General features: G+C 42.0%; 1 protein-coding gene across 19 annotated transcripts in view; it reads right to left on the reverse strand.

Moving 5' to 3' along the window:
- Positions 1–18,185, reverse strand: part of SVIL (supervillin) — a 230,599-nt gene that overhangs the window by 44,020 nt on the left and 168,394 nt on the right. For 11 of the 19 annotated variants that reach the window (XM_077896945.1, XM_077896946.1, XM_077896947.1 and 8 more), the window contains 7 exons: positions 16,866–16,961; positions 14,803–15,046; positions 13,791–14,364; positions 12,752–12,974; positions 4,990–5,119; positions 682–729; positions 60–137 (listed from right to left, as the gene is read on the reverse strand). In XM_077896945.1, the coding sequence (XP_077753071.1) occupies positions 60–137; positions 682–729; positions 4,990–5,119; positions 12,752–12,974; positions 13,791–14,364; positions 14,803–15,046; positions 16,866–16,961 (1,393 nt within the window). The remainder of the gene's footprint in view (positions 1–59; positions 138–681; positions 730–4,989; positions 5,120–12,751; positions 12,975–13,790; positions 14,365–14,802; positions 15,047–16,865; positions 16,962–18,185) is intronic. The other 8 variants (XM_077896943.1, XM_077896950.1, XM_077896954.1 and 5 more) reach the window with 5 other exon arrangements.

The raw sequence follows: 18,185 nt of genomic DNA on the forward strand, positions 1-18,185 counted from the left end.
GTTCTTCCCTACTGCTCAGAAATTGCAATGAGGCTTAAAATGTGTAGGCATTTCCTCACCTGATTAATAGATACAAAAGACAGGTGTTTATGGGCAGCAGGTATAGCAGGAGAATAAGTAGAAGCATATACAGGTTCCTATAGAGCAAAGCAAGAGGATTAGAGGTGAAAAGAGAAGGTTTATCAGAGCTGGGTGGGGAGGAGTAGAGACAAATACAGGATTTCTCAACCAGAATGTTAATTTTCTCATTGCAATTTCAGTTCTCTTTTTGAGACAGTCCTTCCTATTTGTTTGTTTTCTTAGAGTGCTAACAGAAATCCACACAAGCACAGTAAATATACCTGAGTCAGTTCTATGCGGTAATTACATGAGTTAATGACAAGATTACTGCGATTTCTATGATATTCAGTTACAGAGAGGGGAACCGTGACTTTTGTCAACAGTTTCAGCATTCAACATAAAATCTTTCATTTAAAGTCTTTAAAGTTCATCATTATATGATTTTAAAAAAATTAAAGAAGCAGGATAGTTCTCTTCTCTGCGTAGAGGTGGCATCTGACCTCCAGGTAAGAAACCAAACAGCAAGAGCTTAAAAGGGAACCACCACTGATGAGAATTACACATGGCTCGGTAGAAGTGTGGCTGTAATCTAGAGGACACCTATGTTAGAGTCAGGCTTACCCAAAGCAGATTAGAAATGGCACTATCATCTGCAAATCCTCCTTCTTCCTACAGGTTAAAACAAATAGGAAATATTGCAGAGTGCTGGAAGAATAGGGTTGGGTTAGAGTGTCACAATCATTTTCAAGGATCTTGTGCCTGGGTTCAATCAGATGCATGCACATGCTCACACGGTTGGGTGGCACAAACACCAAGTAAACTCATATCCCATCAGTGGGACGATAATCTTGAATTTGGAGGTCGTACCATCAGTCTTTTTCTCCCTCGGCTCTTAGCTCTTTGAATGGACTTCTTTCTCCTAAATTGTGATTTGGAATGTCAGTGCCAGCAGACAATTAGAAGGTAAATCTGGCAGATTTGCCTTCGTTGGATTTTCAAGAACATGCTCTGTGGATATCACAGGTCTTAGCTTGATTCACTGACCTGATGTCACTGAGCACAGCTGGCTATCAAACCCACATCCATGACACAGGCACAGAGCTGGGTTGTAATGGCAAACTCTGTAAAGGGATTTTATTTCCTGGAGAAAGTCTGGTATGCTGGATGATGATCTTAAACTGTATGGGAGTCACTACATGCCTTGATGTCAAACATGCCAAAATGAGGTTGAAATGTAAAGTAATTACTTGGTAAAAATAAATAAATGCAATTGAGTTTTAAACAGAGAGACTCCTGGCTTGGAAACTTTGCTTCATTTTTCTTGCTCTTTGGATGGAATGAGTTAGCCTGGAGGAAATAGTCTTCACATCATGCTCAAGTGCACACATTCCAGACACCGCGGGCCTGGCCAAATCTACAAACCACATGGCTTTCCCATCTTCGGAACTAATTATATATGCTAGAGAAGCAAAAATGCTGCAGTCAGGTTAGCCCTGCCCTGGACTAAACCAAGAACAGGAGAAAGGAGAGAGAAGAAAAGAAGAGTGGCAAGGGGAGGGGGAGAGAGGGAGAGAGGAGAGAGGAAAGAAAGAACCCAGACTGGTTATTGTGGGGAATGAGAGAGTCAGCTACATAAATGGTTTGTACTCAGAAGTTCCAAATAATTGATTTTGATTCAGGGAGAATAAATTTGCAAAGCAGGGAACTGTTGTTAAGTTAGGTATTCTTTGAGGGACACCTGGGTGGCTCAGTGGTTGAACATCTGCCTTGGACTTGGGGTATGATCCTGGGGTCCTGAGATTGAGTCCTGCATGAGGCGCCCCACAGGGAGCCTGTTTCTCCCTCTGCCTATGTCTCTGCCTCTCTCTGTGTGTGTCTCATGAATAAGAATAAATACAAATCTTTTTAAAAAAAGGGGGATCCCTGGGTGGCGCAGCGGTTTGGCGCCTGCCTTTGGCCCAGGGCGCGATCCTGGAGACCCGGGATCGAATCCCACGTCGGGCTCCCAGTGCATGGAGCCTGCTTCTCCCTCTGCCTGTGTCTCTGCCTCTCTCTCTCTTTCTCTCTCTGTGACTATCATAAATAAATAAAAATTAAAAAAAAAAAAAAAAAAAAAAGGTATTCTTTGAGACACGACTAGTCTTTGTAGGGAAAAGAAAGTTCTAAAAAAAAAAAAAAAAAAAAAAAAAAAAAAGGAAAAGAAAGTTCTACGTTAGTTCCCCAAATCTATTCCTGGGACAAAAGATATTTTCTTACCAGGGAGGATCCAGAATGAGACACCAGTTAGAGCACCACAAATTTGTTCTGTTTGGGGACAAACTCTTTGATATAAACAGGACACTTACAGATTTTCAAGGCATCATTTAACATTTGTTTTTATTTTTATTTTTTAAAGATTTTTTTAAAAAAATTATTTATTTATTTATGATAGACATAGAGAGAGAGAGAGAGACAGAGACACAGGAGGAGGGAGAAGCAGGCTGCATGCCAGGAGCCCGACACGCGCCTCGATCCCGGGACTCCAGGATCATGCCCTGGGCCAAAGGCAGGTGCTAAACCACTGAGCCACCCAGGGATCCCCTAACATTTGTTTTTAATGTGGCTACTAGACAATCTAAAATTACTTATGTTGCTCACATTCTATTTTTATTGGATAGCAAGGATTTTCATAGGGGCTGCGGACGTGATTTATCTAGAATTCTGTCTCTGTTTCCTGCCTCCTCTGCATTTCTCCAGCCTGCAATTCATGGGGCTGGGCTTATAGCACACAAAAGCTGGATGAAGGCAAGCAGAAAATGTTTGGCAACCACAATTATGTGCCTTTAATGAATTAAACTGTGCCAGAAGTGATGCCCTGACTACATAACCAGCTCTCTTCTTCCATTGGTGGAAAACATGGAATGTTCCAGAGCTTGCTCCCCTTAGCAGAGCTCTCCACTGGCAAGTCTAGATCCAGCCCATGCAGCAAGATCCCATCTGCACGCACCCCATGGTATGAATGTCTTTCTCTGGGGCAGCGCTCAGACACCCAGCAAGCAGTGGCGTCTCTCAAGCACTCCTCGGCTGTTGGGGGACTGTCTGAAGACAGATTAGGTTTCAGCCACCTCACATCTGAGCCTAGTGAAGGTGTCACTGAAATACACTGCCAGCCCTTGGGAAGTAAGAAGCCAAGGGCTTATCAGGGTCCATGTGAAAACCACTTGACCTCAACAGAACTTGAGATCTCCCAATGTCTGCTACAAAGCCTAAAATAGATTGGCTTATTTTAACTTCAAAGAGCTTACTGTCTCAGGCCGGAGTGAAGTAGGTCACTGAGGAGGAGGAAGAGCAAGTTCACTGTGGCTGTGGCTTCTGCAGCGTCCAGTAGCCCAGAGACACACCTTCACACTCAGGCCTCAGGCTGGCTTAGAGTCCTAGTGCTTCCCCCACCATGGGCAACTACAGTAACCACCGTGCACCTTCTGCCTTCTGAAAACCTTAGTCAAGTGGGAGGTAGTTCAGATCTCATCCTCTAGCTCAAATGATCTCTCTACCCCATCTCCTAAGGGATAAGGCGCCTATCCCATTCACTGTTCCTGAGGAACCTAGCTGGCTTTGTGCATGACATCTGTATCTGAATTTTCACCTGACCATATGGGACTGTCAGCAACTCAGGGTTCTTTGCATCTTCCAAAATGGCCAACAAAAGGTGAGTGTTAAAGTCATCATTGAACCAATGATTTCAAGACTCTTTCAAATAAAGTGTGTGGGCAACAGGGATAAATTGAGGGACCAGGGTTTTTTTTGTTTTTTGTTTTTTTCACCTCAAGATCTCATTCTTGAAATCCTGATTTTGCACACAAGCTTTTAATATCCAGCTATATTGGAGAATTTTACAAATGGCTGCAATTTAATGTCTTTGGTCATTATCTTTAATAGCATATATGTCTCAAAAAAGAAAATTCAAATTGCTGTTTCAATTTAACCTAAGAGGACACACAAGTGCCATATAAAATGGTGTCAGAATTCCCACCTCACCATCCTATACGGACACCTCCCTTTTATGTAAGTCTCTGAATGCATGAAGGCCACATTCATAATTCCTCTCTTCCACAGATGCTAAGAGAGGTGTAGGTGATCATCCTGGTGGATTTTTCTGGTTGTTGTTGTTTTTTTTTTTTTTCATTTCTGCTTGAAGACTTTTGACCCTAGAAGTTAGCCAGTGGATGTGTGACAGGTGGCCCACTTGTCCCCAGCCAGCACATGCATTTGCAATCGTAGGGCCAAGCAATAGGAAAGTCATCATCAACTTTGAAAGTGTGCACTGACTGGTCAAGAGCTGGTCATCATTACATTAGTAATTTAACAACCTGTCGATACTTTCATAGATGAAATGCTTGTCAGTATCGATAAAGTATTACTTTTATTTACACTTGTAACATATTTTGCTATACATTCTCAACAAAAGGCACTCCTGTTCATTGTAAAATATGCTCAGCTCAGGATTATGAAAACGATTACTGATCACAGGCATGCCCTCGTTTTGTATGTTTCGGTTTGAAATCTCAGCAGAGGACATTCAAGTCCACATTTTATATGCAACTTATAAACTGCTCATGGTCCATTAAAGATTTTCACTATAAAGGTTTTAATAACACTGTAATGTCTGACTTTGTTTAGGAAGGTTTTAAACCAAAGTAAAAATACATACTTTAAAATGTAGGAACTTGCTTGCTGATACCTTAGGGACACAGTGCTGTTACCGGTTTGATAACATCTCAAGACTTTCCCCTTTGCTCGGTTTCAGCTGCTATGTGATAGATGTGCAGTGTGTACCCTAGCAAGACAGTGCTTTGTAGAGTGGTAATTAGTTGGGGCATGCTTGCCTATCTGATGCACTTGCAAGCATGATGTTAGTTGAATGATTTTTCCCAACACGGAAAACATTACCTTCTTCTTGAGGGACTGTTCCGCTTCTTGTATGTGCAGGCTGCTGGAGACAGACGCCTTGCCGTACTCCTGCTTTCTGCTCAGTCTGTTCTTCCAATCTTCTTCACCACTCTTCTTCAACAGCGCTAATCTGGGGGAAGAAACAGGCCAACCCAAAAGAGTTCAGCACCAATCTCTTCCTTTTAACACAACCATAGTTTGGGTTAGTCAGTCTTTGGCCAAAACATGACCATGGCTACCTCATTTTAATCTTTTTGAGTTTCACTTGTTCTTAAAAAAGTCATGTCTGGAAATTAATACAAACATCCCATTTTCTAAGATGCCCCCCACCCCTGGATTTTAAAGTTGATTGTAACACAAAGCTGAAATCTGACCTGCCAGATAGAGATGCATCATCATTCCACCAGAGGAATATGTCTGTTTTTTTCCCTGCCCTTGAGTTAAGAACTAAGAACAAGGAAATAAAGGGAACCATCCCCAGAGAAAAATGTCTCCTAATGACCCCTTCTGGTCACTTTGTGAAATAACATTTAATGACTATAGTTGGATGGAGTACTCCTTTGCAGAAAACTTAGCAGAAATGGATTTGAAAACTTAAAGCATTAAAAAACTGAAAATTGCTTAGTAGCATACTTTTCAGGAAAAGTCAAAAGAAGATGTTTGAGATTTTCATTTTTCTTTCTTTCTAAGCCCTACTCCTTTCCTCCAAAGGCACTTGGTCTCTCCAATCTATCTTAATACAGAAACTATTCTCTACAAACCCGTTTCTAAAATGATTACTCAAACTTTCCTCCTGGGGAAAGCCATATACCAAAAAAGAATCTAATTAATTGAGATTTTTACCTAACCTACTTTAGCTCAATTCTGAAGTGACTTGATACCAAGCTGCCTGGATGCTACAATCTGTGAAAGGCTGTTTTCAGGAGTGTGAGGCTGCTCCGGCTCACTCTCCTATGATGAATGAGGCAGTCTCAGGCATTTCAGTTGGACAAATGTGGGCAAGATAAAAGGAAACAAAGTGATCATTGAATTCATTTGAACTGATGTTCAAATAATGTAAAGATTAGAGGGGAAAAGGGATTACATCTCCTTTCTTCTCTGCTAACCCTGCCAGGCCAGGTCTTTTAAAACATCTTAGTACAAGTCCATAAATGGCATATTGCAAAGCAGCACATTGGCTCTGGCATAGTCGTGAACTCAGGTCCAGCAACTGGGCTTCCATTCCTTGTTGGTCATACTGGGAACTGGACTCGATGGTCTCTTGGGTCCCTTCTAATTTTCCTGACTCCACTAAAGAAAGTTTTTCTAAGCAAATAAAAAACCAAACTTTGCAGTACTCAAATAAGAATCTACTTCCATCTACAAATTTATACACAATCATACCTTGACTTATCTATTCATTTAGTCAATAATGGAAAGTAAGTAACAAAGAAAAGAACTCCCCCAATGGAGCAGGAGCTTCAAACTCTGGACCTATTCCTTTCTCTTCCTTCCTTTCTGCTATGTGACAGCAGATAAAATCTCACACAGTCATTCTACAGAACTGATACAATACCACCGTGTCAGTCTGTGATATTGTGATTTATAATAAGAAATATATATACTCGGTTTTCATCACCTCTTCTTGCCTAGAGCTGCTAAACCCCTTGGAGTTTCCTAAGTGATGGGAACAACAGAGGTGTCTTTCTATTAATCAGGTGACTTTGGGAAAACACTTAAGGATGAGGACTGGTTGCCAGGAGAACCAACCATGTGGTTTGTGATTAGAGGAGGGGGACTTTCAGTCCCATCCCCTGACTTCTGTGGAGGGGAGAGTGGATAGTGGTTGAATCAATGACCAATGACTAACTAGTCAAACATATCTATGTAATGAGGTTTCCATATATACCCAAAAGGATGGGGCTCACAGAGTGTGGAAGCTCCACATCCTTTCCCCATACCTTACCCTAGGCATCTTTTCCATCTAGCTGTTCCTGTGTTTATCCTTCTATAATAATCTTGAGATCTAGTAAGTAAAACCTTTGAGTTTAGAGGATCCTCTAGTAAATCAAAGGAGGCAGTCATAGGAATCTCCATTCTATAGCCTATAGGGTCAAAAGTCTAGGAGACAACCAGGACCTACCCCTGGCATCTGTGTGTGTGTGTGTATGTGTGTGTGTTACGGGACATTCTTATAGGATGGGACCCTTAACCTGTGGGACCTGATGTCATCTCCAAGTAGACAGTGTCAGAATTGAGCTGAATTGTAGAACTCCCAACTGTTGTCAGACACATGATTGGTTGTAGAGAAAAAAAAAAACCATGTTGGCAATTAGATAGAGTCAGAATCCTAAGACAGGTCCCATTTGCCTAAAAGTTCCATTTAGCCCTACATTCTATAGTCTGTGATATTTGACAGTACTCTGCAAGCCACCAGGGCTGGTTCATATACTTAAAAAAAAATTCTCAGTGCCTTCAGATGTTTTCAGACTATATAACGATTTCTCTTTTCTCTAAGTATTCTGAATGAGTCAGTTTTGTTCTAATAAGAAAAAAATTACCTAGTAAAATCATGAAAAAATAATTAGTATTTGCAAGAGCTTTCATAGGTTTCAAAGTATCTATAAATGAGATTTTTAAAAAGTGAGTATTGCCAGTATTTTTACACCCAAATGGAAAAGTACTTCTAATTTACCATCTTGTGACAAGAGATATTCATCTTCCTCATATTCTCCTTGCAAACCGGTCTCAGAACCAGCTTCTGTCTCTTACTTCACCTTTGACACAGACCTGTTGGCCATCTACCTTTTTAATCAGATTTGATCCCAAATGAGTTGAGAGAATCCAAAAAGTCAAATTCATCCTCATGATTGGGCTTATGGGAAACACTGTGTTACAGTCTTTGAGGATGTTCTCAAAATAAAGCTCCTGGGTATCCGGAGCAATGAAAACATAATCCAAATAACCATATGGTTTCCTTGGTGTCTGCTCTGAGGAACGTAAACCTGACTTAGAAAAAAGCAATCTGTGGAATATAATAATCACTTTATAGTCCACTCATGCTCTACTGGTTTCAAAAAAACTGGATATTGTTCTCAATGTGACAGATGAGGCGAGAGTGCACACACAGGCCAAGGATTTCATTGACGGAGGTCACGCTGTGTGTCAGGGGGCAGGGATTTTCGGTTCCCAGGTGGGGGTGCCCTGCTTCCCAATATGTGCCTTGTCTCTCTACACTAGTGTTGTTAGCTGACCGGACACATTTTTGTCCAAATGTTTTAGAAACTGCATAGTATCCTGGCTTTCTTATAATGTTGTCCCCCCCACCTCCTCCCGAGATGGCCTTCAAAGAATTCATCCATTCCAAAAACCTGAAATCTTGCTTCTGGATGTGTTGGCAGGGTCATCGTCTGGCACTTCCAAAGACTACAGAGTGAGTAGGATAACATGGAAGAAGCAATGTTTCAATTTAGCCCACATGGCACTTGGACCCAGCCCTAGCTTATGGAGTGTAAATGATGGCTAACTTAAAAATAACATGCACTGAAACTGCAATGCATCATTCCTGTCCCTTCAGATTTCCTACTTGGTGTTCAACAAGCTGAGGAGGGTGGGACGCCTTTCTCTCCTCCTGTGATCCCATGACCCTCTGAGTCAAGGAGACCGCTGTGCACTGGTGGGGGCTGAGGAGCGAAACGTCTGCTCCTACACATGACATAAATTACTGCCTATGCAATTCCAACAACTGTCAGCACTTTTAACATCCACCAAGTCCAAGTGCTATTTGCAGGGCTGTGATGTTGAGAGCCTAGGCATCTGCTTAGTCTGAGGCTGGGAACCCAGTGAGTGGCACTGGCTTAGCCTATTAACCCCAAGGCCTGGCCTGGGGCCACCATGATGTGTGCTTCCAAGGCCGCCTGGGGAAATGTCTGCTTCTCTTGCCCAGGCCCACGCTCTTCTCAGCAGGGAACGCTGGCCTGACATGTTGTGTTCAGCCTGGTCTGAGAGGCCGGCCTGCTTAGACCAGGCTCTGCAGGTTCTCGGCAGTCAGGGCTGGGTCAAATGTGGGACACGAAACCACGTGCCCCTTAGTCTTACAGTTTTTCTTTTTCCGTTCCCCTTGAAAAATGCCCCCACATTTCAGAGAATCACAGGCACTGCACAGATTTCAGATAGGCCTGACGAGCACTGATTAGTACTTGTATCAGATCTTGGTCTTGGCTGGTTTGCAGGCCGCAGGAGTGAGCTCATGTGTCTTTTAAATGAGGACAAATCAAAGATCAGAAAAGGAGTCTGCAAAGGGGACAGACATCTCTGTCCCTAAGTCTTAAGTAAATCTGGGGGCCCTCTGGAGCTGAAATCTTGAGCAAGAGCCTCCAGTCCCTGTAGAGGAAGTAGGGACATAGCCTTTGACTGGTGGGGAGCAGGTAGTGGGTGGAGGGAACTGTAGGGGGCATGGAAGCAGGAGTGGGCCTCTATGGGGCAGACCACTATAGGCTGGTAAGGGGCACATTCTTCCTCATTCTGGCAGTTCAACTAAGCCCTAATGCACCAATTTCCCAGTGAGAGGATGGTTTTCTTGCCTCTTTTAAAGGAATCCTCCCCTGAATATGAAAGTACAGATACGATTGCTTCAGTAACTGTGGATAATATTTGTACACTTTTAAAAAGGTTTCAAAAGTTTTCCCCCTAAAGAATTTATTTGACTTAAAATGTTTTTCAAAGAAGTACCTAAACAGGGATGCCTGGGTGGCTGCTCAGGGGGTTGAGGATCTGCCTTTGGCTTGGGTTGTGATCCCTGAGTCCTGGGATCAAGTCCTGCATCAGGCTCCCCAGAAGGAGCCTGCTTCTCCCTCTGCCTGTGTCTCTGCCTCTTCCTCTGTGTCTCTCATGAATAAATATAAAATATTAAAAAAAAAAAAGCAGTACCCAAACAAGGGCAACTTAAACCCAAATCATTTAGGCAGTTATGAAATAGTGATTTTATTAATCCAGTGGAAAAAGCCAATTGTAGCTGAAGTATTGTGCTGCTTATGACTCAAACTTGGCATTCTGGATGTGAGAAGAGATGAAGAAAGGAAAGGAGCCTTTGGGTTCATTTCCTTGAACCCCAGCCTACCCGAAAGGAGGAGTGTACTGCGGATTTCCTGTAATTTCTTAGTGGTTACACTCTTCTAAGACCCAGTTATCATATACAAAATGGGGTTTGCATCACCTCTGCGTGAGGGCTGCCTTTGGCATTCAGTGAGGTAGTACATGAAGAATTCCAAGGGTGGAAGGTGACCCCAGGTGCCCCTTAGAATGCATGACTGACTTAACATCTCAACATGCCCACGTCCTGAGCAGAAAAGAGACAGATGCACGAAGCTGAGGAAGCCAGAAATGCCACTTTTTAGAAATGATGAGGGAAATCTTCAAAGTCTGGTCTCTACCTCTTGAAGAGTCTGATGTGAACATGGAATTGGAAATAAGCCATGTAGAGAACAGGTGAATTGAGAAAATGACTGCAGGAGGAGGACAATCTTTCTACCACTGCTGTCTTGCTAACATTTCTGTCCCCTGGTCAGTTTCCCAGATGGAGCACAGGTGGGCTGCTGATGCACCAGTGTGGGGGCTGTGTGAATCTCACCCCACTACCTACCAAGGAAAGCTGGAGCACCTGGGGTTGTCCCATTGACCCCTGTGGGACTTTGTGGCTCTTGGAAAAACAAAACCCCTCCTTTGGTAAAATGAGACAGTCAGAAATTAAAATAAGGTTTAAACGTTCCATGTCATACTTCACATTATTTGGAAAGCCCAAATAATATGCAAAGAGCATTCTTATTTGAAATAGGTCAAGTTTCATTCTTTCTTTATAGAAGGGAGGGATCGGGGCCCCACTTAAGGAAAAATGATCATAGATGGACTGTCAAGATACAGAGTTTTCTTTTTTTAGCAGAGTACAAATAAAAGTACTATTAAGATAAGGGGGAAAAGATCACTGGCAATGTATTTTCTAAGAGAAGTGTCTCTCTTCCTTAATTAGCAGCTATGTTTGTCATAAATGATGCTAATAGAAATACATCGCCAGTGATCTTTCCCCCTTATCTTGACAGTACTTTTATTTGTACTTTCCTGAAAAAATAAAACTGTATTTTTACAGTCCATCTGTGATTAAAAAAAAAAATGTTTAAAAAAGTGTCCCTCATCCTTTTTTAAGCATATATTTTTAAAAAGCTCAATAACTGAAATATTCCTTACTCTCATGGTTCTCAACAGAATGGGATCAGGAGTCTCTTGGAGACTGTGAGAAGTTCTGTCTCCCACTGGCCAGAAGATAGATGCCTGTGCACGGACAGCCAATTTTGAACCCACTTCCAGGCAGGTCACAGAAAGATACAGATAAACTCAAATTTACCAAGAACAGGCAGGTAAATCAAGATTTACTGCATAGTGGAAAGGCACAAAACTTCTTCATCAAAAGTCCTAAGTCCCAGCAGACAGATCATACCCAAAGATGGAGACTTTCCTTTAAGAGCCTGTGAAAGAAGGGGGCATATTGATATTTTTCACTGTAATTTCACCCTGGGAATATTTTCTGATGTATAAAATACCTGAAACTTGTGTGTAAGAGATATTTGTCATTAATTCCCTTAAATGATGTCTCTTCCTTCTCATCCAACTGATTATCAGAAGTAGGATCCCTGGGATCAGAATCTCTCTGGTCCTGGTGTCTGTGGAGGAGGCCTTCACGCCAGCACAGGCCAGACAGCTTCCCTGATTCAAGACATCACCGTTATTTAGCTGAAGGGGTAACATCAGCCCTTTCATCTAAGTCCGGTCCAGCAGTCTCACCTATTATGAATTTTAAACAAGTGAAGGCAAAAGTAAGATTTAACAATCTTACTAATTTGTCAGTTGTGAAAGGTTCCATCTATCTAACCTTTTATGAATCATGCTCAAAAAGTTTGACTTGAAAACAGAATGATGAATTTTCATTGCGGCTTGAGATATAGTCTTAGGGAGTGCAAAATGCATTCAGAAAAATCAGAGTAGCCACTTCCTGACAGAGAAAGAAAGCTTCTGAATGATGGGAGGTGCTAAGGAAGGGTCCAGCTGGGCAGAGTAGATGGTGCTTGTCACACTGGAAATGTATAGAGATCTTTTGCAGCCAGTCTTTCTGTCGCTATGACATCTTTTGCTGCTTAATTCCTCGGTGGCTAAATATTTCCTCCAGGTCTTTGTATCTGTCCCATTTAAACATATCCTTTCAATACTCCATTATTCTTTTGAATGAAATGAGGTTAGAGCGTTACTTGATACTGAAATGTAATCTTTCATAGCTATTATCTGATATAAAATTTCTAAACCCAGTTCAGAAGAGTCATCCATCTCACTTTCTGTAGAATAAACAAAACTTAGATTCTAGTCCCAAAGACATATGTCCCAAATATGGGTTTATCTTCATTCCATCTAACACATACTTTACATAGTCACAAAGCAGTGGATGCATTCAATTTGAAGCCATGTGTCTGATGGGGAAAGAGCCAGGATCTCAGCTCCCATCACCAGACAAAGAATTTCATATGAAAAAAAGACAATGGAACCCCAAACAAATGAAGCAAGAGGAAGTCTGCGTCTTTTTCCCTCATCTAAGTCTGGAACTGACACTCCTTCACGGTCACCACCCCCTACACGTCCAGGATCACGACGTCATCTCTGCCCATTACTTGGATATTTTCCTATGAGCAAGTTGTCAGCTCCTCCCCAATAGAATTACTTCTTAATCATTCAATCCTATTACCTTTCTTTAATTGACATGGTTTTGCTGGCTGAATCCAGAATGCCCTCCACCGCTGGCACTTTGATCTCTCCGGCAGCAAACATGGCACATGGATTCCTGGGGTACTTCTCCTGTACTGGTTCTACAGAATCATGCTGCTTCCAGGACATGGGGGCTGCAGTCTGGGTGACGGTTTTCCCGGCTGCTGTTCCCGTCTGCTCAGAAGCAGGCTCCCCAAACTCTGCTGGGAAGGAAAGGAGCACCGTCAGCACTCACTCCTCCAGGCAGACATTCCTTCAGCGACTCACCCCCAGCCATCCGCACGCAGAGTTCAATCTGTGGGCGCAGGGGGGTTACCCAATCTCCATGGATTTATGCAAATCTGCAGCACGCTATACTCTGCGGGGAAACCAAACTGCCCAGTAGGTTACTGCACACAGCAAATGGTTTTGTGACAACTGGTCTTTTCCTGTGTGCAAGATGCAGGAAGTGAGCTTTAACTACACACTACAGAATGTTTCTCCTACTCCAAAACCATCCTTTTACATTTCAAATGGCTATAATCACAAACTAAAACCACTATTGTAACTTATACACTATCATTTTATGTAACTGCAGAAAGAGAATTAAAGCCCCAGGCAGGACAGCTTACTTGTCTGCATAACAGGACTGTGGAAGGAGTCTGGAAATCCACAGACCTGGGTTCAAGTCTTCATTCCCTGTGCTTACCCAGCCCTTTGGGGTGATCAACTCCTAAGAGGGGCTGACACAAGACTGTTATGTGAGTTAATGTGGCCTGAAGTCAGCAAGAATCCTTATCAGGATGTGTAAAAGAGCTCCAGCTATTTTTATTGTTGAAAAACTGATTAATCCATGGACCAGATCAGCTTCAAGGGGAAGAGATATTCAGGGAGGAGGAGAATTCACATATGATTCGCAATCGATATGAGTTATAAACCATCCTCCTACTTTAATTGAACATAATCACAGACACACTCAACCAGTCAAGCAGACACCAAAAACCCAGCTGGTTTCTAAACCTTTTGGAGCAGTAACCTACCTCTTAGCGAAAACCTCCTTCTCGTGACATTTTCCAGGTCAACCTTCTCTTCAAAGGGCTGCCTATCTGTCCAGTCTGGGCTCCCCTGTGCAATGCTTTTACCCACGGAGAACTCCTTCAGTTCATCGCCAAGGTGGGCAACGGGAGGGTGAGCTAGTTCCAGGCTACCCTTTCTTGGAACAGCATATTTGGTTTCCTTATGGCTGTCTCCTTCCCAGACTCTGTTCAGGGTAGGACAGGGTGGCTCCACTTCCTCAAAGGACCCGTACTTTTTACCACCATCTCCACCTGCCAAGACTCTCTTCCCTTCTGTCTCGCCCAGCTCTCTCAACATTCCTCTGTTTCCACTGCCCTCAGTCAAAGGCTGCCAGACTTGGGACTTCAGAATGCTTCTAACCGGAGAATCTGAATTTTCCATCAAAGAAGGAAATTTATGGTCAGTGGCACTTGTTCTGTCATCCACAGGCAACTTTGTCCGAAGATCCCCTGCATACATTGGAGTGACTGTAGATGCCATGGTGGACACAGATGTGTTAACGGTAGGTGAGAAAGGAATGAGCTTTCCACTTTGCACCTGGGAGGACACAGTTAAAATGCAAAAAGCCGATTCAAAAATACGGTCTCCCTGAATCTCAGTTTATCTGTTGACACAGACATAAACTGAACTACTACATTTGGTGTCGTTTCATGGCTTATCTTTGCAGGAAGACATATTTTGTATAATGCATCTCATTGATCAAAATCATCTGGGTGAAAAGCAGGTTGTTCATCCTATTTTTCTCTCCATAAAGGACTCATTCCAGATGATTTCAGCACGCAAATTATAAAAACAAGAAAAGAGAAACATGCTCAGCATGGCTATCTTAGGAAGAAAGTCATTACCAAATTTCCTACAGGTAACACTGTCGACAGGTAGATCACCTTAATTTTATCACTGACCTCGGAGACAACGCCGTGGTCCTCCATTTTAAGACCAGACCTGCAAACTAGAATTCAATCACAGCGTACCCACCTGTTCCACCTCTCCAAGCGTGACTGGCTGAGTCTGATAGCGAGCATTCATTCTCCTCTGTCTCATGTCTATTCTGTTTCGGGTAGAAATAGCTTTTGAGACTGGCTGGGATAATTTGTTAAACAAGGCCAACTTCTCTGCTAAGCTTAGAGTGGAGGAGTCAGGTTCACCTTGTTCAGCAGCATCTTTGCCCTCATTTGCCTGGTCTCTGGCTAAGGCTTTGTGGTGAGCAGATGCCTGCAACCTGAAAGGGATAAATACTCAGTAACACAGATAAACACCAACAAAAGCCCCCTGCTAAATTTTGAATATTAACATTCTTCCAAGTGTCATGTAAGTTTGAAAAGGGTTGATTTCTCCCTTCAGATATTTAAGACAGGTGTAGGCACTGTTTAGCTATTAACAAGACCATGAGTAGCAGAGGAGGCGTTACCAATTTCACAAAGAGCAGATCTTTATCTCTGAATTATTTCCAAAAAGTGAATTTCCTCTTTAAGAAACTAAAGTCAGCTTGGATATACCTTATCTTAGAGAGACGATGTATCAGTGGTATCAACAACAAATAAAGCAGAGTCCCAAGGTATTACCCATGACACGTCTAGACATTCTCTAAATATGTGGTTCAGGGGCACCTGGGTGGCTCAGTTACTTAAGTGCCTGGCCCTTGGCTCTGGCTCAGGTCGTGATCTTAGAGTGGTGAGATTGAGCCCCGAGTTGGGCTCTATGCTCAGTGTGGTGTCTGCTTGAGATCCTCTCTCTTCCTCTCCCTCTGCCTCTCCCACTCCCACGCATGCTCTCTCTCTCTCTAATAAATAAATAAAAATAAATAAACAAACAAACAAACAAATAAATAAATAAAAATGCAGTTCAGAGGTATTCTTTTCCTTTTATAGAACTGGGAAATACTATGTTCTGTCAACAACATATCTGTAGAAGAGTTTTGATTTTCACAATTGATTGTAAAGATTCCTTCACTCCTTTAGTGCAGCATTTTCTCTCACAGCTTTCTACCAATTTTGTAAAAGGTACTTAGATCTGTAAGTCCCAGAAACTTGAAAAGTAAAGGACATTTCAAGTGCTGATAAATCCCTCCAACTTCCAGGTGGAGGAGGAAACCTCCCGTTACCTGGTCACAGTAGATCTTGGAAGGTTTATGACAATGTAGGTTGGTGCCATTGGCAAATCCAATTCTCAAACCCAGCGGACAGTATATTGTCTTAGCTCCAATTAATCACCAACTCAGGGGTTTCCCCAGACTAAAGAGCCAGTATTCCAGGGTATCATGAAGATGGTAAGAAAGGCAACCTGAGTCTCACATATTTCCGAGGTGTAGCACAGAGCAAGGAGACCAATGGCCACCTACTTCCCCAGACAGACCCCTGCTTCTGGGAGGGGGGGGGGGGGGGATCTATTTCTGCCCTGCCATTTGATTTTTTTAAATCTTATCTTTGGTTCTTTTGTTTTGGCCCCTCACAGTAAAACAGGGGATATCTAGATGCCTTAAAGGTATATTTTCAAAACATCACAATTCAAAACTTAGTAGTAAAACATCTAAGTTCAGACACCATAAATTAATATTGTCTCAATCCCAAAAAGTCATGGTCTTGTCTCTCTATACATTAGAAGCAGATAGGGTTGTTTCCAGCATGTATTTAGGACTACAAGTGCTTACAAAGCAGGGTATTACTGGAATTTCAACCTTCATGTTGACTCCTCATTTTCCTATTAATCTTTATTAAGTGCTAGTATTTTAGATGAAGGATGAAATTTCTTAGGGGTGACCATGATTATGAAAAACAAACAACAAATGAATAAGTGAGTTAGTGGGATTCTAGTTCCAATACATAATGTAAGCAGAGAGATGAAACGTTTTCTCATGCAGGCCTACACGAAGTTTGCAGTGTCTCACACACCATGACAAAACAAAATGGAGCCCATTCCCACAGCAACTAGTTGCCCTGATTCGTTTCTCAAACACATGAAAAGCATTCAGGATTATGAGATGCATCTGTTGTCTAGGACTTTTGCCTTGAGGGCTGCATGCAGCTACTTCTATCCAGTACCTGGCAGGCTGCACAGTGCTCTTAGCTACAGTGGGACTAGGAAGTCTTGCCATTACAGGGTGGGTGGCCACAGAGCACGAAGCAGGGATAGGTTCACTTTAAAAGCAATTGCCAGAGAAGGAACATTCATAAGGAAAGAGAAGAAAAGAAGCATTAAAGGAAAACATAGTTTTAAATTCAGAAACAGTACATAAATATTTATTAATATATTCTGGGGGAAAATACCAAAGAATTTGAAAAGCAATTACAAACTTAGGAAATCAGAGAGGGAGGCTATGCAAAGTAAATGGAATAAGATTAGATTTCTAGAGCTTGGAGAAGATTTACTCTAACTTCAGAATAAATGTCCTGATTTTAAAAAATAACTTGAGAAAAAGCTAGTATCAATCACTAGTAAATCAGCAGATTACGCTCATGTTTTAGAACGTTGTTTTCAATCTCTTTTGTAAAAAAGAAAAATCAGTATCCTCATATAACCTATAAGCACATCAAAGTAAATTCGGGGAGCCTTTTAAGGTGGTAATTTTTGTTTATATTTACTGTTTTGCTCTCATGGATAGTTGCTTCTTGGTATATACAATAGCCACTCAAACACTAAAAAAAATGAAAAAGCTGATTTGCTAAGAGTTCCTAATAAATACAAGAAGTTTGATCTGCAAACACAACATGGAGTTGAGGAACAGCTGGGTAGGGAAGTGAAGCAGCTAATCTAATAGCAGGCCCATAGGTGTGGGCTATGACACAGATGCCTCTCGGGATGTCCATGCCCTGAATGAGGTGAACTTGCTTTCTTCAGGAAGACCGTGTGTGTGTCCAGGAGAAGCACAAAAATAATTTCTAAAAACCAAATATGAGTTTTCACTTGATTGAAGCAATTATCTCTGAATGAATTACTTTGAGAAATTCACTCTAAACATATTGGAATAGACTGCTCAAGTATGGAAAGTCATCAAACTTCCAAGGATTTTTTTTTTTAGTTTTTTTGGTGATTGTTTAAAAACAAATAAAAAAACACCCCCAGACCCCTGGAGATATCTGCTGAAATATATATGGATGAAATGACATCTGGGGTTTTTCTGAGAATACACTGGGAGATGGGAAGTGGATAGGATGTAGGTAGAGCAAGCTTCACTAAGCTGCTGACCTTTAAAACTGGGTGGTCAGTACATGGCGGCTCAGTATATTAACCTCATGTTTTAAATTTTCCACTGTAAAAAAAATTAAGAAAGGCACAGACCAAAAAAAATTAAAATTCCTCTAAAAAGAGGTTTTTCTAGGAGATACAATGGGCAACACACTCCTTTACAAAGTTCAGAGAGA

This window comes from Canis aureus, chromosome 5, assembly GCF_053574225.1.
Source record: "Canis aureus isolate CA01 chromosome 5, VMU_Caureus_v.1.0, whole genome shotgun sequence".
Classification (NCBI taxonomy): Eukaryota; Metazoa; Chordata; class Mammalia; order Carnivora; family Canidae; genus Canis; species Canis aureus.